This window comes from Bombyx mori, chromosome 26 (assembly GCF_030269925.1).
Source record: "Bombyx mori chromosome 26, ASM3026992v2".
Lineage (NCBI taxonomy): Eukaryota > Metazoa > Arthropoda > Insecta > Lepidoptera > Bombycidae > Bombyx > Bombyx mori.
In genome coordinates, this window is record NC_085132.1 from 488,804 (window position 1) to 516,133 (window position 27,330).

Here is a 27,330-nt window from a genome sequence, read left to right on the forward strand (position 1 = left end):
TACTGATTTTGATTTAGTTCCAGTATACCACGTTTATAGATATCTTTGGGTTTCGGTAACTAATTAACATCATGTGGATCTTAGGGTACTCTGTTCATTTACTAAAATGACATATTATTAATTAAGTTTGAATATGCTTAAAAATTTGAAAAACTTAGAAATTTTAATAATAACTATTTCATTGTCTTGAGAATAATTTATAATTTCATCACTACATAGTATAAAACTAAGTCGCTTTCTCTGTCCCTCTATCTGTCTGTCTGTATGCTGAAATCTTTAAAACTACGCAACTGATTTTGATGCGGTTTTTTTTAATAGATAGGGTGATTGAAGAGGAAGGTTTATATGTATAATAACATCCATTAAATAGTGGAGAATAATAAATTACAGTTTCCGAAGCGAAGCGAGGGCGGATCGCTAGTTATATATATATATTTTTTTATTGCTTAGATGAGTGGACGAGCTCACATCCCACCTGGTGTTAAGTGGTTACTGGAGCCCATAGACATTTACGACGTAAATGTGCTACCCACCTTGAGATATAAGTTCTAAGGTCTCAAGTATAGTTACAACGGCTGCCCCACCCTTCAAACCGAAACGCATTACTGCTTCACGGCAGAAATAGGCAGTTAGTGTATAAAGCGAACTATTTTTTCTGAACATTTATAATGTAAAATTTTTCAATCTGCTAAACTAGCAAACCAATAAATCTTAAATCATACCACTCTATAGGTTTCGTCAATGATGACAAAAAATAATAAACAAATGTGAATATGTAATATGAATACTGATTTATATCGTTAAGAATTCTCGAGCACAACCCCGTAAGATTTAGCGAGCGTCAAACCGCGCGTCACGGCTCAGCGAACATACGATGTCACAGCATATTGCATACTCATTTATATTCTTGACGTATTAAGAAAGGGCTCTCTCTCCCCTTTGAGTTGTTTTATAGATTTTGTTTTCCTCGAGCGCTCGTCGTAATATCAGTCACGTCAACATTTCGCACCTTTAGAATTACTAGAGGTCCCGCAGTAGTCGAAATTCGACTATAATTAATTGGAATTGTAAGTTTGTACACAATTATGATTGTATTTTATACTTCTATAATCACAAATTTCGCCAAGACTACGCTATAAAAATTATTAACAAAGACAAACAATACATAATCTATTCTCAATTTGACAACAGACGTTAAGAACAAAAGTTTGACAATAAATAGTATGCATCCGTGTGTGCGTCAAATACATGGTAAGTAGTGTGTGTAATGTTTTCTTTATTTATTTAATGTATCTTTTATTCATTATTTAAAAAAAATATTAGCATTGTGCACTTCTTCCTTATATTCTCTATAGGTGTGGAAAATTTCATACTCCTCCGTCCGCGCAATTTTCGTAAAAAGGGATACAAAGTTTTTGCTTTACGTATTAATATATAGATATAGACCCATTTTGAAATATTGGATTTCGAGTTTAATTCAAAAAAGGACCTATAACGACCCCTTTCACTGACTTTTAATAATCAAATGACCCAAAGTAGCTTAAAAAAGGGACAAACTTATCCAGCGGTCTCTTTCACTCCGTTCCCTTTTCTCTATGCCCTTTCGGTTTTTGAAAACTTTATTCGTTGTTTTAAAAAAAACGCATTTTTTTGGGTTGGGTCTTTTTAATTCTAAAAAGGCGATTTTTGGAAGCTGAAACAATTGAAATACTATTAAAGTAAATAGGTGTTCAAATAATTTGCATCGTAAGCATAGGTATTGAGTTTTATTTAAATAAATTTTGTAATCGCTAGAGTCAGTCCTAAAATGAATGTTTTTATAACTCCTGGAGCATTGTATCAGCAAAGTCACACTAATAGGCTCCGAGTGTTACCTAGGAACAATGTCGTGAAATCTCCATTGTATTGGAATGATGGCTAACAAAACGATACCTTCATGGCCAAAATAACTAGTTTGAATAGTGGAACTGTCATTATACAATAGAGCTGAGACTTCGATAGCACAGTTTTAACCCTCACGTCACAAGTATAATGAAGACTTCCCAATGCGATTACTATTTAAAATTAAAAGATTAGTATTCATCACTCGTTTATTATTTTAACCGGTGGTAGGACGACTTGGGAGTCCGCACGGGTAGGTACCACCACCCTGCCTATTTCTGCCGTGAAGCAGCAATGCATTTCGGTTTGAAGGCAGCCGTTGTACTGTAAAACCTGTGAGACCTTAGAACTCTATCTCAAGGTGGGTTGCGGCATGTATTAAATTTGTAGGCATGTCTATGGGTTCCAGTAACCAATTAACACCAGGTGGGGTGTAAGATCGTTCATCCATATAAGCAATTTAAAAATAAATAATACATAGTTTAAAAAACTAACAAAATACGCTTTTATAGAAAATGCAACTAAAAGATACAAAATATATTTTAATAAATTTGAATTAAAACTATTGTAAGAAAAAATGATTTTATTGTAAAAAAGCGGGGGTTGCTTTTCAGGATATTATCTAGATAAACCTTCTACTCACATCTTTCATAAAATATTTATAACTACTGATACCATGCACCCCACACTTTTTAAATTTTTTCAATTGTTTTTATTTGAAAAAAATTCAAATAGGGAATTGTTATCGGTCCTTAATAAGTATACCAAATTTCGAGTTAATCCGACGTTTTGAAGGGGGTCAAAATCATGTTCAAAGATTCAGTTACATACATACTAACATACATACGTCTGAAGCTAATAAAAGCGTATTGAAATTCAAGTTTGTTAGTTTAGAAGTTTGGCTTCGTTAACGGTTTCTCGGAGCACAACAAACAAATTTTAACAAATTTTATAAATTATATTTAACTATCACTACATAGTATAAAACAAATTCGCTTTCTCTGTCCCTATATCCCTATGTATGCTTAAATCTTTAAAACTACGCAACGGATTTTGATGCGGTTTTTTTTTAATAGATAGAGTGATTGAAGAGGAAGGTTTATGTGTATAATAACATCCATTAAATAGTGGAGAAATTAATAATAAATTACAGTTTCCGAAGTGAATCGAGGGCGGGTCGGTAGTAAATAATGTACCATGCTTGCGAACCTATGAAAGCCGTCCAGGGTTCAATTTCCGCGCAGATGAGCTCATAATCCATTTAGCGGCCTTCGCCTCGCCCTCATCGGGTTCGAACGGGCGAGGGAGCGCAATCTTTGCACAAATTCAACTACAGTCTGATAACCTAAGCTTAAAGTTAGTTTAAGGCCTCTCGTAGAGCTATTTTTCATGTATCAAATAACTAACAGCTTTTTGCTGTCTCGAGCTTACTCGTGTTTATTTATAGATCAATTTCCAATGTATTTTTGTTACATATTATTCTTAACTACCTATTATGAATTTATATATAATAGCTACTTAGCTGTATAATGTATAACAAAATAAAATAAATGAAGGAATAAAAAAATGTATATTAATTCACAGATCGTGGATAATTAGATAGATTAGATAATTAAAACAATTTTTCATACATTACATTACATTACATTACATTTACATTTCATAAATTCCGACATTTGAACTATGTATGTACATACATATAGTTTATACTGTCAATAATTAAACTAATTATTTTTTAAACCGATCTGTTTAAAGAAAAGAAACAAAATAGGTATGCCTATCGTTCGCCTGCCGGTTGTTCGAGCGTACATTATGTAACGGACTTAAAATAAATCGCACTGCTGTCGGATAAGCCATTTTGATTGTTATTGTGGGCAGACGAGCATTCAGCCCACTTGATGTTAAGCAGTTACCGTCACACATGGACGTCAGCTATGCCAGGAGCACAGCCAAGCCACTGCGTACTGCAATACTGTCTACTTGCTCATATCAGCCAAAAAAGCTGAAATATGAGCATGGGATACATGTACTGTAAACGCTGGGAAGTAATAGAGATAGTTGATCACACCAACCTATATCTTCGGTGAGCGATTCGGAAGATAATTTTCATATCCTAACCACCATTATATATTTAACTAGCGACCCGCCCTCGCTTCGCTTCGGAACATTAAATTTTATAATTGATAGCTGAGTCCCGCAATATTACCCGCGGTTATTGTCGTACCGCGGGTGAAACCGCGGGGCGAAGCTTGTCCAAAAAAAAGTAGCCTAAGTTACTCTTTATATCATCAGCTACCTATCAGTGAAAGTCCCGTCAAAATCGGTCCAGCCATTCCAGAGATTAGCCGGAACAAACAGACAGACAGAAAAAAATTGTAAAAAACGTTATTTTGGTGTATGTACCTTATATATTATATTCATATGCATGTAGTAAAAAGAGGCTATTTCAATATTACAAACAGACACTCCAAATTTATTTATATGAATAGATAATGTTTAAGTTTAGGACTACAGAATGACTACAGGAAGACCATAAGAGGAATACGCAAAGAAGAGTCGAACGGAGTGTGAGCTCACGGATGTTAAATTGACTCTAGTAGGGAGTCCGTTCCGCGCGACTCCCTAATCGAGTCAGGTTGACTTCTTTGATGCTAAATCGACGGGAGAAGACATCACAGAAGAGTGTAGAACTTCATAGTCTCGCCACTATAATATACAGCTTAAAGCTTCTTAAATTATCATCATAATTGGTTGCTCTTGGCAGAGCAGTCGTGGTCATGTGGAATTCTTGCTTATTACTTGACAGATGTTCTCCATAGTTTGCGAACCGAGGCCCGGCGCACGCACTCGTTGAGTGGGGTTTCAGTAAAGTCATTCACCTGATCAGTCCATCGCATGGGGATTCGTCCACGAGATCTCTTACCATTGACCCTACCCCGAACAACGCCTCGATCCTAAAAGAACTAAATATCTCTCACAGGTTATCGTCAACAGTGCAATCCAGGATTCTTCGACATTTTGGACACGTATCGCGACGGCCAGCAGAGTCTATCGAGAAACTTTTTCTTAAATTATATTTGAATAAAATATCAAAAAAATCGAATCGAAAAATGTACATTTTAATAATCTTTAAGACAGAAGCAGTCTCTGCTCATTACTCGGTTGTCGTTTAATGAAGTCCCTCGGGTATTACCAGACGCAAAAAATCCGGTAGATTTAAAATAAATCCCTGGCTGGTAACCCCAACGATTGCATGAAATCAAATCCAGAATTATTAAATTCAGTAAGAGGATTCTATCGTATTACTGTTAATTACTTTTTATTTTGATTCGATAATCTTTATTTGCCAGTGTTCACTGGCACTTCTTCGATTCTTTTGATGTAATACATTTTTTCATTTGCTTTGTTGTTAATTGTAGGTAAAAAAAAACAAACAAAAAGATAGAAAAAAAGTTTACTAAAAGGAAAAAATGTGCCGAAATGTTTTGGCACTGTCTCTTTATATGTAGATCATAGTACGTAGATAGAACTTACAAGGCCGTATATTAGACAGTAAGCAAGATGATGTAATTCACCCACCAGAGCACTGCTTTTTTATTGCTGAGACGGGGGACGATCTCACGAACCATCTGGTACTACACTTAGTAGTTTGCGGAACCCATAGACATCAACAATGTAAATGTCACCACCCACCTTAAGACCTAAGTTCTAAGTCTCACTTTGACAGTACAACGGCTGCTATTGTATCTATACTACTAAATAAATCTACTGTGGCTTTTTTTTTACGGATGATCCGTTATAGCTACTGAACCATGCATCCGATTGACTTGAAACTTGATATCCATGTAGTAAATACATGTACTTAATGGATAGGCTAATATTTATATGAGTGTTGGACTCCCTAATAATAATGACAATAAATAATAATGTTAATTTTAAATGACCAATGAAGCGGGCGAGTACGGCTAGTGTGCTCATTAATCAGAGATAGCCGTTGTTTCTATGCAATCTAAGCTTTGTCTTCTAGTTCGGACAGCGACAAAATTACATTATCGTATTGTAAGAAATACACATGCGACTATTTCAATTTGCAAACACTTGCATGATTAATCAGTAATGCAGTTTAATCTAAATAAAAATATTTATTTTAAGCTCTCAAATAAGTTGAGTATAAGAAGATAAACTCAGAAGCTTTGCTCTCCTTTGTGAAGTCTGTTAAAAGAATAAAGAAACCCGTTCACTTGTGTATGTTTGTGAATATGATACTAATTAATATACAGGACTGGATATTTACCGGTGGTAGAACTTCTTGTGAGTCCGCGCAGGTAGGTACCACCACCATGCCTATTTCTGCCGTGAAGCAGTAATGAGTTTCGGTTTGAAGGGTGGGGCAGCCGTTGTAACTATGCTGAGATCTTAGAACTTATATCTCAAGGTAGGTAGCGGCATTTAGGTTGGGCTCCGGTAACCACTTAACACTAGGTGGGCCGTGAGCTCGTCCACACACCGGAGCAAAAAAAAGTAATAAAAAATACAGGAGTTAACTTGTTGGAGAAATTAGCTATAGGTATATAATATAATCTGTAAGAACTGATAATTTCTCATCCTATCTTGTATTGTTAGTTGTGTTGTTTTCTTTGTCGTCACATTTGTCGCTAAAGAGCCAGTTGTTACTTTTTAGACGATAAATATCTTAACAGTTTCACTGCTATTTCTAGTATTTATCGAATGTATGTCACTTTTTTATAAAACTTTAAATTTTGATTGACGTACATACGTACATATGTTACATACATGATGTGAGCAACTGTGAATATACTTTGCAAAAGATCAATGTTTCAGCAGGAGGGTTAAACCAACGTTTGAGCTAAACTAAGTAGAATTTAATCATAAATCCAATTCTCTTCGTTTAAAAATAACAATACATGTAAGTATTACCAGCGTTCGTTCGATAATTTCCCAACGGAACTGTCGACGTTCGACTACTCAGTGTTGCTACACTCAAATAAATTGTAGCGTTTTAGTAGAAATCCCTAGATAACCGTTTACATTATTTTATTCAGTGGTTATTCCGCTTTATCGATGCTTTATGATTGGTTCATTATTTTGTGATAGATGTATATACCTGTTTCAATAACATTTCCCGACAATGGAATCACTTCGTAGATCCAATTTTATATTTATTTATATATTGTAGTGTAGGAATACGACGAAAGGAAGATCTTCCACCGAGCGGGTGATATTGCTCGGTAGACCGATGGTCCAGATGTTGTTGTTCGGAACTTGTTTATATGCAAGCTTATCTTGAAAGTGTCGTAAGCGATATTCAGGCATCTGTCAAATATCTTGCGTTTTTTTGTATTATGGCTACAGTCACAGTAGTATTTTTGTTTATCAGCTAAGATGAGCAGACTAACCCATATGATGGTGAGTAATACAGAACGAAGGTCTGTCGAGAGTATTAAACAGTAGGCAGCGGCTTGGCTCTGCCCCTGGCATTGCTGATGTCCATAAGCCACAGTTACTACTCACCTTCAGGTGGATCGTGTGCTCGTCTGCCTACACGGGTAAAAAAAGAATGCAACGTAATGTTGATACATAAACCGCTACCCAACACAAGATGCCTTTATTGTATTGGTACAACGTTTGAAACCGGAATAGTCCGTAGTAGAAATACATAGGTAGTATTGACACGTTTATATTTATTGCTTAGATGGCTGAACAAGCTCACGGCTCTCCTGGTATTAATTGTTAACATTAATGTTAATACTACCAGCGGCGGTCTCAAAGTGTTGAGACATGAGTTCTCAGCCTCAGTTCTAAAGTTCTTACTACTATAAAAGCTGCCCCACTCTTCAAACCGGAAAGTATTAGTGATTCGGGGTAGATCGGTGATACCCATCCTTCTTCTATATCGTTCCCTCACTGCTGAGGATCGCGACTACATGTGACGTTCCTCGACAGTGTTCGATCATGGGTGGCATGGACCACATAGTACAGACTACCATCAAGTACTTCTCTTACTAGATCTGACCATCTGGCTGGTGTTCTGCCCAAAAAAAAAATCAGAAAACTTCCTACAACTACTCAAGATATTTTAGAATTTGACAATTTTATTTCTTCATCGACACACTATAGAAAGGCTGGTTGGAGTTCTTAATGAAGTAATTTAAGCTCAATTTTTATGTTTCGTGATATTTTTAAAAGTTTTAATATAATTTTCCCATGAAAATACGTATTAGTAAAGTAAAACAATTGTTAATAGTTATTTCAATTATTGCTAACTACCTACTCGGGAGGCTCATAAGTGGAGGAAAATGGTTTTGGTTTATCTTACAGGTGCAAAATGTGGAAAAATATAGCATTGACGTTTATTTCCAAAGAAATTAATAAATCCGAAATTGGTTAAAAAAAGAAATTAAGCAATGGGTGATCAGCTATTGGTAGCAGCAGTTCAAGAACATTGGGAGCCAGTCAAATCATTAAGTCCTCGTGCACATAGACTGGGACACGAGTCACAAAAAGATCAGCATTTTTTTATTTATTGAACTTTAATTAAACAAGTTTCATTCTTAGAACTAACTACTGAAGAAAACTGATACTAGTGTAATGAATAATGATATTTCTTCTTTTTTTTCATTTTATATATTGAATCGAAAACTCATTATGTTGGATTTATAAATGAATTTTCAATAGCTCTTGGCCGCCTTTATTTAAAATTATATTTATACTGTTTAATTAAATTTAGTTTCTTTCTTTTTTAATATATTCAAATTCAAATTCTAATTGAAAATCATTTATTTCAACTTAGATGTCAGCACAACACACTTGTTGAATGTCAAAATATAAATTATAATATAATAAAAATGTTAACTCTACTACCGGTTTCAAAAAGAACCACAGTCCTGAGAAGAACCGGCGATACAAACTCAGCGGGTTTTTTTTTGTGTTTTTCTCATATATTTTTTTGAAATAAGTAACAATAATTACAGTAAACGAAAAAATAAGGTAAAAAATACAATTAAAAAAATAATAATAATGAAAGATGAAAATGAAAAAGCCAGGAGCGAACGTCTCATTCCCACGTAGTGCCATCTAGTAAATAATCCTTAACTTTATAATCTATATATTAATACGTGAAGCAAAAACTTTGTATCCCTTTTTGCGAAAATTGCGCGGACGGAGGAGTATGAAATTTTCCACACTTATAGAGAATATAGAGAAGAAGTGCACAATGCTAATATTTTTTTAAAATAATGCTTAAAAGATACATTAAATCAATAAAGAAAACATTACACACACTACATACCGTGTATTTGACGCACACATGCATGCATACTATTTATTGTCAAACTTTTGTTCTTGACGTCTGTTGTCAAATTGAGAATAGATTAAATAATGTTTGTCTTTGTTAATATTTTTTATAGTGTAGTCTTGGCGAAATTTGTGATTATAGAAGTATAAAATACGATCATAATAGTGTACAAACTTACAATTCCAACTAATTATAGTCGAATTTAGACTACTACAGGACCTCTAGTATACCTTATTGCACAAACGTTCCTTGACAGTTTTCTTAAATATAGTTATTGTATTCTAAATTCGTCATCTTCTATCTTCAGTACAAAATCCCGAAAAAAGAGGAGGTGGTTGAGCAACAGCAGGCCGAGCCCGACAACCCGCTGATGAGGAAGAAGAAGACGCCAGAGGAACTCGCTGCTGAGGCTGAACTCGAAGACCAAGATGAGTTCACTAGTAAGGATCACTGAGTTGTTCTGTTATTCACATTCACATTCACTTGTTCTTGTTTAACTACTGAGGTCGGAGGTCGCGTGTGTCGAGTGGATCCGCATGGCTTGTTACCAATTCAATTTTGTTCCACCGTATTTCAAATGGAATTCAATTATCTTCTATTCCAGCTACAGAATGCGTGGCTTTCACATCACATCACATCACATTATAATTTAGAATGTTCATAATACTCTACAATTTTCAAATCACAACGTTAAAACCTGAATTCCAGGATGAAGGAATAATATCGTGTAATAAAAAGGTAGGTACCACTACCCTGCCTATTTCTGCCGTGAAGCAGTAATGGATTTCGGTTTGAAGTGTGGAGCAGCCGTTGTAACTATACTTGAGACCTTAGAACTTATATCTCAAGGTAGGTGGCGCATTTACGTTGTAGATGTCTATGGGCTCCAGTATCCACTTAACACCAGATGGGCTGTGAGCTCGTCCACCCATCTAAGCAATAGAAAAAATAAAAACCTTAACATATATTTATGAAAGGGGAATCCCAATAAAAAAAAACTTTAACACATCGATACGCAAACAAAACGAAATAAATAAATGCTTCTTTTTTTCCCAGAATTGAAAAACACCATCGAAAACCAAGTGAACGAACTCAAATCCCAAATCGAGAGCAAGTGCGTGATGCAGTGAGCTGCCGACGACGCTTCTCATCATTATATACCCTGAATACATGATGTAGCTGTACTAACACAACCCGAAACCTCCCGACTTGACGACAGACTCAACATTGATCGTCTAGAAGACTAACGTACTCGCGTCACCAACAGCGTCTTAATACACACCATCTAATATCTCTCTGTCGCTCACTATAAACTTGTAACTATGATTTACAAAGACATAAAGAATACGTGTCTTGCTGTCTGAAAATGGAACAGCAATTTATGGGCTCACTATGAGAATTTGCGACACAGTTTTTGCCGTTAGCTCTAGGTTCTTCTAGACTATCTATGTGCGAGTATTGTTCGAGAACAGTGAAACATAGACAGAACTTAAATTAGCTTTCGTTCGAAATGTGTTTGCGCATTGGTGCTTGATGATAAGCAATATTTTTATACACGACGTGTAAGCCGAATACAATTTGTTCATACGGTTCAAACGTAAACAGGGCCAAGCGATGGGCGGACGTTTAAATCCATTTTATATGTTGATGCTTTGTGATAAAAAATTGTTGTTATTTAAGTGTAAAAACGAATATAAATACATAAAAAATGGGTGTAATTTATTTAAAAAAAGAATTCTTGTATTATAAGTCTGTGGCTCGCGTGTAGTTCGACTCTAGGCCTGAAATGGCGCCAAACAGAATCTATTCTCGTTATTCGTATGATATTTGTTTCATCCAAATTCCGCGGGCTTCGTCGAACGCTTGTGCTCTCTCTCTCTCTCTTTCTCTCTCGTTCTAACTCTCTCTACTCTGTACTGAAATTTCAATATCTTGATAATCTTTTGCATGCGTGCTTCTGTATTCGTGTCAGTGGTAGATGTATTTTACAAGACCTTAGCCTTAATACCCACATCGAACATAAAATAGGTGAATACATAAATTGTTATGCAAAAGCGTATCTGACACGTCAGACTCGCGATTGTTGTCCAAATGTCTTGCGTGTGTTTCTTAAATGATAAGTAAAGTTTTTAGTGTAATGTTATGACGTAGATTATAAACGTATTTCACGTTGTTTAATAGTTAAACGCGTTGTAGAGTAGACCCGTTGGTTTCTATAATCTAATCGTTTTATCGCTTAGGTGTAAATTTGAAACACAATTGTGCGAGCAATGATGCATAGATCGCGGCATCTGGGTCTGGTGGATGTCAAACACATTGACAGAACAGGAAAATAGCGTCGAGAGCCTACCTAAATGTCTATACCTAAATCACCAACGCTGTAGTTAACTCACAAACAAATCTCCTAGAATATCGGTACAGTAAAAATACTTATTCCATGGCTCTGTCTATTTCTACCACGAGACGACCTCTGGTTTTCGAAGAAAGTATAGCTAACATACCTTCAAGTGGTACACAATGATCACCTCTCCACCAAATCCTTGACATCCACATCAACATTGTTGGTCTTAGTATTAAAGAAGGTCTCTAATTGTTCTGACAATTGTGTCCAAGATATAAAAAGCTGCATTTGCAAAAGATTCGTTATCGTCAAAAGCTGTGATATATGAATATAAATAAATAAATAAAACGTTTCGTCTAAAGCGGTGTACCCGCGGACGTTTTCTTCTTAAGCTTGTCTATCTATCTCTTTCTCTCGATCTTACCTTCTCTGTCTACACGAGTTCAGCACATCATGTATTTCCCATCTTACTGATTTCATCGCTCGCTTTAACAAATCACAGTTATACCTCCAGAATTCTAAATAACTGTAAATACAAATATTTATTTCCAATCACCTTATTAAAAAGTAGGTATATGTTTTTGATATAGGATAAATGTTTTGGCAGTTTGTAAATCTGACAGTTGACAGTTCGTATACTTTAATTGACTTCTGTAATCTGTAATCTGCACGCTATCATAGATACATCGCATCAGCACACACGATCACAAAGACGACAGCGAAGTCGTTGAGTCCGTACACTTACTTCTATTACACTATATTAATTATTAAGTGATCCACTTAACGTGTGACTTAGTCTAGGTTTAACAATATATAAATATATAGAAGTACGGTATTGTGCATGGCAATTTTAGCTGATGGTTGTTCGTAGTTCGAATACAATAATAGTTAATAAGATTCGAAAATATTACACGACCAATAATATTCGATTGAACGAATCCACATAATTTTCACATAACGCCTTAGATTTCTCTTCGCGTTTTGCCAACAAGAAATTCATCCATTAAAATATGTATCACAAGCACTATCTTTGTGGTGGCTTCGGAAACCGCTCTGTGTTACTAAAACTGAGATTTCGATTGATGATCCTAATTCGAAATATGAAAATATCCATAAACAATAGCGCGCCATGATGCAGCCTCTTTATTAAATGGATGGATTTCATCTGCTTGTCTTGGGTGTACTATATGCCCGTTGCAATTACTCGTAGCTATTTCTATAAAACTATCCTAAACTTTTATCTAATATCTTTGATCTCTAAGTAGTTTAGCCTGCCCCTTCGTTGTTGACTCATAGTAGACTTAGGGATTTTAGAAGAACATATTTTCATAAAGTATAGTCATGAGAGTTAACAGAAGGCGTAATCGTGTCACTGATTTGATAATAACCGTTTGTTATTTTATTTGTACGCATGTAAGTTCTATTGCTCTTGGGAAACGTGTCGTTGTCTGTTTATCATTGTTTTGGCGTTAAGTTATTGTTGTTAGCTTTGAATGTCTGTTATATAGTTGTAACTAGTAACACAGGGTTGCTTTACAGCGCAATGTTAAAATGGAATTTGGGTGATATCAAATCGCGCGCTAATTAAAATAGCATAACATATTGAACCGTAAGTGCTATTGCAATAGCGCTTTTTCTTTATCTCGATATAAACAAATATTTTTTGTCGACGGTGATACTATTTAGAACTGTGTACAAATGTTTGACTCACAAACATACTTGGGTTTTAGATTTAGCGGTGCACGTCTCTGTCTGCGGTTAGAAGTGAACGGAAACAATCAAATATCAACAATATGACCGATAAATAGGTTTGACAAAAAAAAAAGGTTGCGTGTAATTATGTACGCGCGTAAGAAGTCATACTTTATTTTTATTAAATTTATTTCTTTTATTTTTAATATTAAATAATTAATTATAAATATTTAACGTTAATAATATAAAAAATGAATGCTAATAACACTTTTTTTTACGAGTGTACATGCGCGAAAGTTCACCTGCGGCTATATTCAGACTCGCCAAGCTACGTCGGTCGTATTGTAATGAGCGATTTAGTGGGCAACTTCATTTCTGTTAATTTTGTGTCACGGTACGCGCGCATCGTAAAATTTCACTCTCAGCAATTTTTCATAACGCGCCTAAAGAAGTATAACTTCAATATTCTACAACTTCACAAATACATTTTTTTTTAAAATCTACTCCTTAACGTGTTTTATGTATTTATTTAAACCGGACAGCGACGTGCATACAATACTATGTAGAAATATATTTTGCACTTTGATCTTATGACATTCGAACTCAGGGTAAATATGTATTTATCATTACGTGCATTAAGTAGCGTTTTAGTTCGTATCAACTTTTAGATTGACAACACGACCCTTGAAAGTGCATTTTTCAATAAATCAAACCAAAAAAATTGTTAGAACTACTTTAGAAAAGTCACGGAGTTAGGATAGATAGTCGTTATGTTGATGGGCGGAGTGTAGGCGACAGATATTAGACTTACAGCCTTCGGTTATAAGAGCAGAAATGTGAGAAGCTTGTATTAGCCGCTGTCGCTTCCGCTACCGCTTGTTAATATGTTAATACGATAAATTGTTGACAGTTTATTAAATAGCTTAAAGATAGTTTCATTAGTTGTTAGGTATAAAAACAGTTTTTCGATAATTGGGAATTTTGGATACATTTTTGAGAAATGTTTTGGAAAATAAAATGGAAACGTAATGATTTATTTAGAATCTAGAATATTCAGAACCCGATTTTGTTTAAATGTAAAATTATTGCAAAGTTAACATAAAGTGCTTATAATTGAACTGGTTATTTCTGTAAATTGACGCGCTTCATCTGTGTTTGACGTATATCGAAGCATCAAGCGAAGATTCTAACAATAAAAGTACGTTCTAAAATTGGAACATTAAAGTAAAAATGGTAACACTTAAAAATTAAATAAATGGTAAACAATAGAACCCGTTAATAACACAGCAATAAACACGAGAGAATAAGAAACAAAACGAAATTACAGAAATAACGATCTAAATATATAGCGTTTCAGAAACTGAACACAATATTTAAACACACAAAAAAACACGCCTTATTATAAAATAGTAATAAAAGACAACGACACTACACAAGAGCTTTACACGAAGCATTAAATTAAATTATTTTACTTATATTTTTGTATACGGGAAGCGATTTTACCAACTAAAATCTTCTCAAAAAACGCTTTCCCGTTTTTTATGTTAATTTTCGGGAGGCACGACAAGAGACCATGTTGCTTAAAGTTAATATACTTATCGGGTTTTAACAGTGTGAATTACACGTCACACGCCCCACAGATTATCTAACTTAAAGTATAGCAATAGTGAATGCTCTGACAACAATGATACGACGACAAAATAGCAATAACTCTGATGAGTTCGTATTGAAGCTACAGTTGCTTATACATAATCATACACTACAAAAATACAATATGTGACTGGGTGGATCACTGCGTGCGCAGTGAGTCAATGAACTCCGATATTGCTAATAAGAGATGGTTTTTGAGCTATCTTAATATATACAAATTACGTGTAATGTTGTTTGTCCGCGATCGACGCCTAAACTACAGAACCGATTTTAACTTTTTTTTTTTTTAAATATGTGTTTTGTTCCAACTTCGGCCATAGAATGGTTTTTATTTTAAGAGGATACTTCAATATTTCATTAACAATTTAAAAACAAGAACTTCTTTTCATTAACCACGAACCAACATGAGTTAAACAAAAACCCGTTTATTCCACGTTAACTCACGTCGTTTTATCATAAACCTGGTTTAAAATAACTTGACTCTCGTTGAAAACCTATGTATCCCGCCACCCAGTAAACCAGAATTTCACTTTTGTGTAAGGTGTACAGACATTTGTATATCACACCAAATAAGTATTTTATATCTATTGTTGGCATCTGTATCTTTATCAATATTGTCAATGACATGATAGAATTTATTAAAATAATAGTGTAATCTCACAATTGCGATGCAGTTTTGGAACATGAGAATTTCAATGTCGATAATATTAAATTTAAGCAACATGGCGTCAAGCTAATACAAAAGTACAAGTTGTTTGTATGGTATAGTTATTGGCCAAGAAAAAGTAGATGTTAGTGACATAGAGTGACAGCATTTACCGAAATGTGACGAAACTCTAAAAAATACATAAACACGATTAGTGTTTTATTGTTATGAGAAAATTAAGTAGTTAATCCATGAATAGAATAAAAACGGAAAGTTATTGTTGAAAATAATGTTTTTAGGATATTATTACGGAGATGATTGAGCTTCTGTGACACTTAATGATAAGTTAGTATTTGTTTTGGCCTTACAGAATTGCCACCTTGGATTTGTGCAGCTCAGAAGTAAAGAGTATAGTGATCAGCAAAACTATGGTAAAGTAAACAAACTGGCCTCCAAAAAAGATGTGTTACCCTCTAAGCAAAATAACGATGAAAAAATCATGCTTAGGTAGCAAATATTTTAATCTGAAAAGATTTCTAAATTATATTTAAAACAAAAAGTAACAGTCTCTATAATGTGAGAATCTAAAACAGTTAAAAGATGCTGACAGATTTCCATTCCTCTAAAATCTTCGACAATTTTTGCAAATAATTTCATTGATAAAACAATTCTACTTAATAATTGGAATAAATATAAGTATAAAGAATAAATTCTACCTAATAATTGAAATAAATATCACAGTATATGAAATAATCATTTAGTTCGTGTGCTGAGTATCAGCTGTTTACTTCTGACTCACTAATGTTAGTTTCATTTTCACCCTCACTACGGTAGCGTTAGCTTGTACGCCATTCATTCATTTATGTTTAAACAGCTTTATGTTATTTTTCATTTGAAAGAAAGTATATTAGTTACGTATTGAAGTTTAGAAGGTTGGTACCACAGCGATGTTTCGCGACGTGTTGGTACCCCTGAAAATGTTGTTAAATAAATAAAAACTAAATTGTACCACAGATTTTTGTTTTATTTCATACTTCTTAAGAACAATCCTTAAATATAGTGAGCAATCAGATTAGATATTTGCCTAATTTATCAGGATACTCATGCCGTACATTGTATCATAAAATGGGTTCCGAAAAACTAAAAAACATGAAAACTGTTATTTTAATTAATTATACACTTTATATTAACTATTTGATCGATTTGTATCATTCTATGAATTTTTACTGGAAGGTCTTCCTGAGTTTTCGTCTGATAAATTGAACAGCCAATGTTCATACTACAATGCAATGAAGACTTCCATCTCAGGTCTAAAGATAGCCACATTTTGATGCTTAGGAGCAGGCCCGAGAACTAGACCTACAACCTACTACATTGGAATAAAAATATACCGAAAATAGCGTCTCAGAATTGCAAAATGAGTCCCATTGTTTTCACATAGTATTCCTGATAAACATATTTCATCGAAAACTTAAAACTATATGTACTTTAACTAAATTGAATTATAATCTACACGCAGACCCATAAAATGGTAGGTATTTCCTAAAATACGAAATGTATCTGATTTAGGAGCTATAACATTACAGTGCCCTAATAATCGTATTCACGTTATCTAAATCGACTGTTAAAATCACAAACCAGTCATTGACTTCAACTCTGGGCGACTAAAAGACACCTTTACTCCAAAATTGTAACGGCATTCCAAAATTTGCTTAAATTCTCATTTAAATCAGATAATAATCCCATCAGATTGTTCACTGTTGTTTTTATAAAGCCAGCGCCAACTATTTCGCTACTAGAATCAATCGAATCGTCATCTTTTTCTTTTTTAGATTCTTTTTCGGCAGAGAGGTCTTCTAATTGCTCGTGTATTTTACGTAATATATTCAACAACTTAACATTTTTCAAATTTTCTACATTTTCTATTGACAAATCATTAATGTTATTCATTTTATGATCAACCTCATTGATATCCCGTCGTTTTCTTTTAGTTTCTACAGCTGTCTCTTCTTTTTTTTCTTTTGGTCTATACTTAGCGCCGTAAAGTCTATTTGATTTACTTCTGTTATATCTTGTTGGTTTCCTTTTCCTTAAATAACGCCTGGATTTAATTATATCTCGTAGAGATTTCAAGTTTGAATCTCTTCGACCAACTCTATCAAATTTTGTTTTAAATTTGCTTATTTTTTTCTTTCTGTTATTACGTTTATCCTCCTCAATCTCCCTCTCCTTTTTTTTGGTGTTCCTTTTGACAACGTTCAGTACTTGACCAACGCCGTGTTTGGCATCCTCAAATCTTTCCTGTACCGAAACGTTTTTAAGCTTTTCAACGAATCGGAGATCTTTTGCGTTATTGTCATCAGTAGAGATTATAGATCTTCTAACCCTTATTTCATCACTGCTAGATTCAGTTGAATCTACGCGAGGCTTATCATCGCCGTAATCTTTGCAGGCTTCCACATTTGTGTTGGCTAAGACCCAGAACCCAAAAGATTTGGCCGGTAAATTAATTAACAGAGATTTGTATGGACGCACTCGTTTCACGATGGGTTTGATGTCACCCTCGAAAAACATGACACGTCCGTTTACGGCTATGTTCCTGTAAACATATTTACATATATCGATTGATGACTCGAATAAGAAATCGATTTCACAAAATTAAATAAGAAGAAGAATGGGGATGTCTGGATAGTATATTTGTTTGTTTCTATGATATTTTGATTAATTGTCTCTCAAATACACAGACAGAATGCGCGCAGAAGCTTTCAAACGTGACAGCAAGCTTTCGTTTCGGTTGCCTTACAAATACAATTAACTTAAAAACATATAGTCACTAATTGTAAGAATGTTTCGCTTATATAGTATTCTCCTGGTTTAATCAGTGGCTTAAAAGTATTTGCACAAAGACATAATTTGTATTTATCGGTCCCTATATCCCGCGTACCAGTTTGGAGTGACATCTGCAATATAATATGTACTAGCCAATGATGAATTAGACCTCATATCTGTATATGGATGAAGGAAGTGTTCACATTGATGATGTCCATGGTTTCCGCTAACATCTTGACACTAGGTGGGCCGTGAGCTCACTCACCCCGTTAATATGATTTCCACAGTAGACTACCTCTCTTTCCGCAGCCTCGCTGTCTCAAGTATCCAGTGGTCCAGACCAATGACAACAAAGCTTTACACTCGTTTGTCCGTGTACGTCAATTGTTGTTAATAATTAAAAAAAAATATTAAAAAAAAAACGATTGTGTGGTTTCATGAAACCACGGTAAACGTGACCCTTTTTTTCACATTATAGATATTTAACTCTAACAAACAACATTTTCATTAAACACTGTCAAAAACAAACAAAAAATAGCTTAGAGCACTGGCACAAATGAGTAATAGTCTATACACTACACGGTCAGCTGCTGCGAACTATAGGCGCCGCCATATTGGCCTTGGCTGCTCTGACAAGCGCCTTTCACTTTATCTCTACTCCGCGGCCGACCGTCACGCGACATGCAACACACCGACGAAAAAGTTTGAGACCATGTAATAAAAGTTTCACTTTAAAAACTCACCCGTTGTGGTCGTGACTAATAATGAACTGCATAATATCTCCTCCTTCTTCTTTTTTCGACAGTTTGATGGAGAAGCGAGCCGGTTCATCATCCATGTTGGCTCCGTACAGCGTGACGGCGCCGGGGATCGCCTGGTGACGTAGCGACGTGCAATGCGCGAACATTATAGCCTGTCCCGCCTCCATCTCTAAGTTGAGCACTCGCTCGCCAACTAAGTTCTTAAACAGCAGCGCCATGTAAAAGCTCTGGAAATTCATAATATCAAAATTACTGGTTTATTAATTATCTATATATATATATAAAATAACAATTTTGTTTTTCCTTTTATTTTATACAAAAGTTTAGGTCTTTTATTTATCGATTGAGGCACTACGAAGTCTGCCGGGTCAGCTAGTCGTAAAATAAAAATCAAACCCGCAAAATTATAATTTTCGTAATTACTGGTGGTAGGACCTCTTGTGAGTCCGCGCGGGTAGGTACCACCACCCCACCTATTTCTGCCGTGAATGCGTTTCGGTCTGAAGGGTGGGGCAGCCGTTGTAACTATACTGACACCTTAGAACTTATATCTCAAGGTGGGTGGCGCATTTACGTACTAGATGTCTATGGGATCCAGTAACCACTTAACACCAAGTGGGCTGTGAGCTCATCCACTAATTTAAAAAAAAACGTAAACGTACAAACAGAACTGCCACAAGTATTGATTATTTATTATGAGTTCTCGAAGGATACTTTGTATAGATACATATTTACAAAACAAAAATAAATAATAAATGTCATGAACGATGTTTGGAAGGAGTGTATCCGAAACCAAATCCAGTGACCGAATTTTCTTTAACTGAGTCTAATACAGAAGTATCTAACTTGGCCTTAAAAGACCAGAATCCTGGTCAAACTTTATTTAACGCTCTCTGTTAATTTTCGTTTTTAATATAATCGCCTTGGGTTAAAACTCCTTAAAGTAAAAACATATTTTTCGGGAAATAACCCGCGCCGAAATGCCAAATATCTATAATACAACTATAATGTTGTTGTTCTTCATATTTCGGCAGTGAAACTCCAACACAACTAGAAGTTGTGATTTGTAATGTAATGAGATCCGAAAGATTAATGAACACCCGTCACTATACCTTTGACAATATATTTTTTTCCTACCTATGCTGATAGCCTTGAGAGGCTATTTCAGCGTAGCCTTAACAAGTAGGTGAGCTCACGGGGCTCAAACCTGACAACGTTACTAACATGAACCCTAGCAAGAGCAGTGCTTCGCAGAATCTACCACTGGACCGGAAACGCGACCCACTGAGAAGATCCGGCGAGAAACTCAGTGGGCTATGTCTGAGGGTTAATTTACTCGTCGAGCCCTTCGTCGATAACGATGACCCGTGCTTGAGACACCTAAAAGCACCGTTAGTGGATCGGGAGGATCCGAAATGACGTGTTTTGGGTGACGTCGACTGCTTTCCATTCTGTCCGCAGGATCGAGAATGTGACAATACCTTTGACAATAGCTATTAGGATTCGACACAATCCACTCACCAAACTAGGTTCATACATTTCTTCTTCCAGTAACTCCCTGTAATGCACCGAGAAACCATTCCGAGCAGAATATCCCAGACTGCTGAGCCAGTCCACTGCTCTTTCCAGCTCGTTATATCGTTGTTGCGTGGTTTCCGTCAGCCAGAGCGGAGTGGTGCTGTGACTTAAGAACTTCAGGAGTTTCAACCGATCTAAATCCGACATGCGTTCTAAATCTTGCGAGGATGAGTTTCTGAAATGGGTTTTGGGTTTTAGTAATTCTTTTTTTATACATTTGCGGGGTTCTGTATCAAATATACTTATGATGCACGAATGCTTCAGTATTTTATCAGAGCGATTGATATTCTAAACTCTAATGGTAAGCGACAATATCAATGTAGTATAGGCGAATCAGCTAGAGACGTCAGCTCGATTATCTATACTATAATATTATAAAGAGGAAATATTTGTTTGTTTGTTTGTATTGAATAGGCTCCGAAAGTACTGAACCGATTTGAAAAATTATTTCACTGTTTCGAAGCTATACTGTTCCCGAGTGACATAGACCACAATCTTTTTTGAAAAAAAATTAGGGTTCCTTACTAAAACTCCAATAATGTAACCCAAGGTGTAAAAAAATTACCTAAAATATTATTGACATCGCGTGCCCTGCGAAAACTATTAACTATAGAATAAAATAATGTACTACGAATTTGTAGAACACATTATTATTTACAAAAAGTGTTGCGACAGCATATGTCTAACTATTATAGTTATGCCACAATAGGTATTCATTTATTAAAAAAAAATGTGTGCGTGTACTAGTGTACACACGTAAGAAGTGAAACTTATTTATGGCCATATTTTTCGAAAAATGATCTACATGCAACTTTCTAGAAATTGGTTAAATAAAGTTAAATTAGATAAAGTTTAAACAAAAGGATTTTATTATCATAGACATGAATACAAAAAAGTTAAATTAGATAAAGTTTAAACAAAAGGATTTTATTATCATAGACATGAATACAAAAAAGATGGCGCGTAACGGAAAAATGTGACGCGTAACCGAAAAATGTGACGGTAAATTTTTTTCCAACGCCGATAAAGAAGTTTCACTTCAAAAATTAAAACAACGTCAAATATCGTTGAAATTTTTGTTAAAGACCCGAGTGGGGCCGGAGTGTGACGCTAGTGAATAATAAAACCGTTAGCATGGCATACATTTACACCGTCCAGCTTCAAATATAAGGTCAAATTAAATACGGGACGATTGCGACAAGGCCGCGGGCACTACTGGCTCACTTGTCGTATTAGATAAATAAAAAACTGACCCATTTAACATAATTGCGTCCATCATGTCACTGGAGAGTACTATGTAATCTCTGAAATCACTTTTGGAGTCTCCGTGCAGGCATTCGCTGATGTCACCAGCCACCACCTTCCACATCTCCGTTCTTCCTGGAGGAAAGGTCTCGACGATCACCCGTAACGTCTCCAAGTCGTTGAGGTATTCCTCAATAGATTGGTTTGTGCATTCTGTAAAATATTTACTTTAGTAATGCCGCGATATCAGATAAACAACTTTATTTTGGGCAGATTTCTTTATTAACACAATAGGCAACGGTGTCAGTCTTCCGTAACCATAAAAAATAGCAGATAAATTAATATGTCGAATGAAATGCGTACTGGACCTGGTGGAATATCACACAGTGAATAGCACCACACTGGTTTAATGGTGGTAGGACCTCTTGTGAGTCCGCGCGGGTAGGTACCACCACCCTGCCTATTTCTGCCGTGAAGTAGTAATGCGTTTCGGTTTGAAGGGTTGGGCAGCCGTTGTAACTATACTTGAGACCTTAGAACTTATATCTCAAGGTGGGTGGCGTATTTACGTTGTATATGTCTATGGGCTCCAGTAACCCCTTAATACCAGGTGGGCTGTGAGTTCGTCCACCCGTATAAGCAATAAATAAAAAACTTTGAATTAAAAACCTCAATCCTCTTGCCTTACTAGAGAGGCAAATTGACAACGTTATTTTTGCAATGCCAAAAACCTTTTAGGATTTTAACCAATTTTTAAAAAACATTGCAATCTACCGTGACCAAAAAAACATTAATCTTAAATAATTGGACTTGGAAATAAAAATAATACGCAGGTAATTAAGCCATAGCTGTCTATAAGTAAAAAAATCGGTTGTCTGTAAAGTTGGTTTACTGACGATAGTTGAACGTGACAACGTCATAAGAAAATACTGATGGAATGGTTTCATTTTTCAATTATCCCAATTATCGTTGCTATAAACAATTGACACCACATTCACTTTTCACTGAACTTCATACTTGACAGAAAACATGTAAGTGTATTATTGTATAGCAGCTGCTGCTGTCCACGCGGATGCATCGCTCACTCAAGTAGGAGAGAGACAGATGTCGAACGCTGCCGAACGCGGAGGCCGATTGTGCCTCTTTGTCGCTCGTTGCGCGCTCTCGCTTGCACTTCAATCCTTAAATGGAACGCCTTAGAGAGAGTTAACGCCGCATGAGTCATGTTTTTTCGTGCGTGCAGCCGGCTCCATCGAATTATAAGACGTTGCCACGTCAAAAATAAGAAAACATGTATAAATCTACTTATCTAGCTAAAACAGTTTATTTACTTACCATATCCAAGTTGCCAAAAAATTTCGCCAATATTGGCTTTTTCGGCTACAGTAAGGATGTTCAAAGCCGTATTAGGGTCCCACAAACCAGTAGCTGTCCGTTCCTCGTTGTTCAATGCGAAAATCAGATCAAAACCTAGAAAACAAAAATTCTTTATTTCAACGTAATGGTGATCCTAATTAAAACGAAGAGTTTTTGCACAGAATCGAGTCGTCACGACGGAAACCGACACTTTTTTTTTTTATTGCTTAGATGAGTGGACGAGCTCACAGCCCACCTGGTGTTAAGTGGTTACTGGAGCCCATAGACATCTACAACGTAAATGCGCCACCCACCTTGAGATATAAGTTCTAAGGTTTCAGTATAGTTACAACGGCTACCCCACCCTTCAAACCGAAACGCATTACTGCTTCACGGCAGAAATAGGCAGGGTGGTGGTACCTACCCGTGCGGACTCCCAAGAGGTCCTACCACCAGTAATTACACAAATTATAATTTTGCGGGTTTCATTTTTATTATACGATGTTATTCCTTCACCGTGGAAATCAATCGTGAACATTTGTTGAGTACGAATTTCATTAGAAAAAATTGGTACCCGCCTGAGATTCGAACACCGGTGCATCGCTCAACACGAATGCACCGGACGTCTTATCCGTTAGGCCACGACGACTTCATAAAAGACTTCTTAGTGGTTTCAACGGGAAATTTCTACTGTAGCTAAAATACGAAATACATCCCATTTTAGTCCATACTGGTATCTACACTAAAACCGTAAATGCGTTATGACTTCACTGGTAGGACTGCTATTGTGCAATACAACCGATACTGCCATCGCAAATCTTAAAGTGGGTGGCGGCATTTAATTTCTTCGCGTCTATGGGCTCCTCAATCTCTTAACAGCAGATATACTGTGAGCAAGTTCACAGCTCACTAGTGATATGTAACAAAATGATTGCAAGATACCATATATCTCTATTAACAAATACTATTGGACCCTTGGTAGTCGAAATTCGACTATAATTAATTGAAATTATAAGTTTGTACATTATTAAGATTCTATTGTCAAAGACTATTATACTTCGAGATTTCACCAAGACTACACTTTAGACAAATATTAATAAAGACAAACAATATTAATCTATTGTCAATTTGACCACAGACTTTAAGGAATAACGAAAGTTTGACAATAAACAAATATTATGCATGCGTGTGTGTGTGTGTGTGTATGTCAAATACATGGTACTGTGTGTGTAATATATTTTTTTATTGATTTAATGTATTTTTTATGCATAATTTAAGAAAATATTAACATTCTGCACTCCTCCTGTATACTCTCTATAAGTGTGGGAAATATCATGCTCCTCCGTCCGCGCAATTTTCGTAAAAGGGGGTACAAAATTTTAGCTTCACGTATTAATATATAGATCTCTATAGGTAAACCTGTTGATTTGGCCCACTGCACGAACTTTCTCCATTGCCGGTAGCGCACAGCCAAATCGCTTGGCTCTTCGTCGTCAGCGATCGCGATGGTCGCGTTGTGGAACACCATTTGTGAAGTGGAAGGGCCAGCTATGCGAAGATATGCCGGGGCTAACGACGCGGCCATGCAAAGGCATTCTTTCCTGTTAATGAATTATTATTGAAGGTCACATAATAAAACTGGTGGTAGGACCTATTGTGAGTCCGCACGCGTAGGTACCACCTCCCTGCCTATTTCAGCCGTGAAGCAGTAATTCGTTTCGGTTTGAAGGGTGGGGCAGCCATTGTAACTATACTGAGACCTTAGAACTTATATCTCAAGGTGCATGGGGCATTTACGTTGTAGATGTGTATGGGCTCCAGTAACCACTTAACACCAGGTGGGCTGTGAGCTCGTCCACTCAAATAAGCAATAAAAAAAACAACAACAACAACAACAACACACTAGTGCGGTAATTCCATTCATCTATAGAGTATACTAATGTATAAATCTACAGTGGTTTTTACGGATGTTCCGTTATAACTACTGAACCATGCATCCGATTGACTTGAAACTTGGTATCCATGTAGAAAATACATGTACTTAATGGATAGGCAAATATTTATGTGAATGTTGGACTCCCTAATAATAATGATTATACCACATAACATAACATAATAATGTTAATTCTAAATGCCCAGCGAAGCGGGCGAATACGACTAGTAACTTATAATACTATACTAAAAAGTACATTTTTACTGTCTTGAAACTGTATTTTTTTACGCAAAGTAGGCAGAGTTGCGACTAGTTTTAGTCTTAAAGGACACCGCCGTAGACCTTGGAATAGAAGTGGGCTTAAGAATATATCCAGGAGATTGTAGCTAACGGGCAATGTCCCGGATACATCTGTCTGCTTAGTGCGAGTTTTTTAACGTTCTCGATAGCGTAAAAGTCATATTCTCATATTTGTATGGAATGGGATCGTTTGCTTACGTTTGCCGTTAGGGGCACTGTTCCAACTGCATACAAAATTGGTTTAACTTTTACGCTATCGTGGACGTTAAAAAATTCGCACTAAGCACACAGTACAGTGCCGATGCGTTCCACCTTGTAGTTAAACAGTTATTACGTCAATGTGATTGAGACTTACATGACAACTCTCAAAATGGCGGAGAGCGTGGTAGGTAGTATTCACTATGCAATCATTTTTTTTGTCTCCAAATATTCGAGACATCCCGCAGCGATTTGGTTTTGTTCCTGACGTTTTCATAGTCCATGCAGTATGACAAATCTGTATCGGTATATAGCATCCGTCTGCACCCTATTTTACGTACTATTTAAAAAAAACACATACCTTTTATATTTTTCGCTGGTAGAAAACAAATATTTGGGATCAACTGTGAAACTCAAAAATCTAGGGTCAACTACGTTAACGTGTTGCTCCGTGTCTATCTTCACGCTGTACATATCAGCGGTAGACAGGAACACTAAACTCAGGAAATTATATAAGAGCACTTGATTGATGTACATTTTATAGAATTGAAGTGAAACGATGCCTTTGTTTGGTTTACTTTTATTGTTTGTAATACGGAAATTATTATGTGGCTGTTACTTATATATTTAATGTTAAAAATCAAAATGTCTGATGAAATTAATTGAACCACAGATGTGATTGTTGAAAGAAATAATGCTAGCAAGCTGACGCGATATAGTCATGTGAATAGACGTTGATACTAGCTTATTAATAAGTAATTGTGAAAGCAAATTCGATCTTCTTTTTGTCCTTCTTTTGAATCTCCCGAGGTGGGCACTATGCGTCAGGCGTGGCCTAATTTATAAGGCATTTTTCATGGATTGTGTTAATTTACATTATTTTGCCACATTATATCATTGAACATTGTGGTATTTTAAATAAATAAAAAATTGTAATTTATAATTTTATTATTCTATAGAACCAAGATTGGCTCATTATATGGGCAGTCGAGCTCGTGGCCCGTCTGGTATAAAGCAGTAACTACAGCACATAGAGCCCACAACCAGAACGACGGGGTCACATTGAGTTTGTCTCAAGTGTCAGTCTTAATCTATAAAAATAGGGAACGTAGTGCTACAACATACATACTCGTGCGAATACACAATGTGCCCTTTTTCTCCCCTACTTAAGCTGATAGCCTTGAGAGCCTATTTCAGCGTAACCTTAACTAGTAGGTGAGCTCACGGGGCTCAAACCGGAGTGATTGCAGAATCTACCACCGGATCGGAAACGCGACCCACTGAGAAGATCCGGCGAGAAACTCAGTGGGCTGTGTCTATGGGTTGGTTCGCTCGTCGAGCCCTTCGTCGCAAGCGACGGGTTCGACAAGGACGGTGACCGGTCAAGCTCATGGCCCGTCTTGTATAAAGTAGTAACTACAGCACATAGAGCCCACAACAAGAACGACTGGGACTACATTGAGTTTGTCTCAAGTGTCAGTCTTAATCTATATAAATAGGGAACGTAGTGCTATAACATACACAATGCGCCCTGTGAGCATTTAGAACTAATGACTGGAGCGCTTTCTATAATATCTATTTTTCTGCAACGCGCTGCAACATGAA

The 27,330-nt window shown here is 36.0% G+C and overlaps 2 protein-coding genes and 1 non-coding gene across 5 annotated transcripts in view; 2 read left to right on the forward strand and 1 right to left on the reverse strand.

The window, feature by feature from the left end:
* LOC101745011 (complexin) overlaps nt 1–16,538 on the forward strand; it is a 271,044-nt gene extending 254,506 nt beyond the window's left edge. For all 3 annotated transcript variants that reach the window (XM_004932949.5, XM_062676271.1, XM_021352476.3), the window contains 2 exons: nt 9,504–9,636; nt 10,253–16,538. In XM_004932949.5, coding sequence (XP_004933006.2) covers nt 9,504–9,636; nt 10,253–10,326 — 207 coding nt within the window. In that variant the 3' untranslated portion in view covers nt 10,327–16,538. The remainder of the gene's footprint in view (nt 1–9,503; nt 9,637–10,252) is intronic.
* Nucleotides 4,462–4,543, forward strand: Mir929 (microRNA mir-929). Its single transcript, NR_107273.1, has one exon. It is a non-coding gene; the product is annotated as a microRNA mir-929 (primary transcript).
* LOC101744388 (heparanase) lies at nt 16,532–26,310 on the reverse strand. Its single transcript, XM_004933022.5, has 7 exons — nt 26,087–26,310; nt 24,714–24,895; nt 23,274–23,408; nt 21,947–22,151; nt 20,637–20,868; nt 19,098–19,342; nt 16,532–18,124 (listed from the first exon to the last, which is right to left on the reverse strand). The coding sequence occupies exons 1-7, from the start codon at nt 26,260–26,262 to the stop codon at nt 17,203–17,205; spliced, it is 2,097 nt and encodes a 698-aa protein (XP_004933079.2). The 5' UTR covers nt 26,263–26,310; the 3' UTR covers nt 16,532–17,202.
* Nucleotides 26,311–27,330: the final 1,020 nt, after the last annotated feature.

Bases quoted from the DNA above. Each gene is read 5' to 3' on its own strand.
- LOC101744388 (XM_004933022.5), bottom strand. From the start codon at position 26,262: ATGTACATCAATCAAGTGCTCTTATATAATTTCCTGAGTTTAGTGTTC. The intron at 22,152-23,273 runs GTAAGTAAATAA...AATATTTTACAG, and splicing joins TTTTTGGCAACTTGGATATG to AATGCACAAACCAATCTATT. The intron at 20,869-21,946 runs GTCAGTTTTTTA...AACCCATTTCAG, and splicing joins GACGCAATTATGTTAAATGG to AAACTCATCCTCGCAAGATT.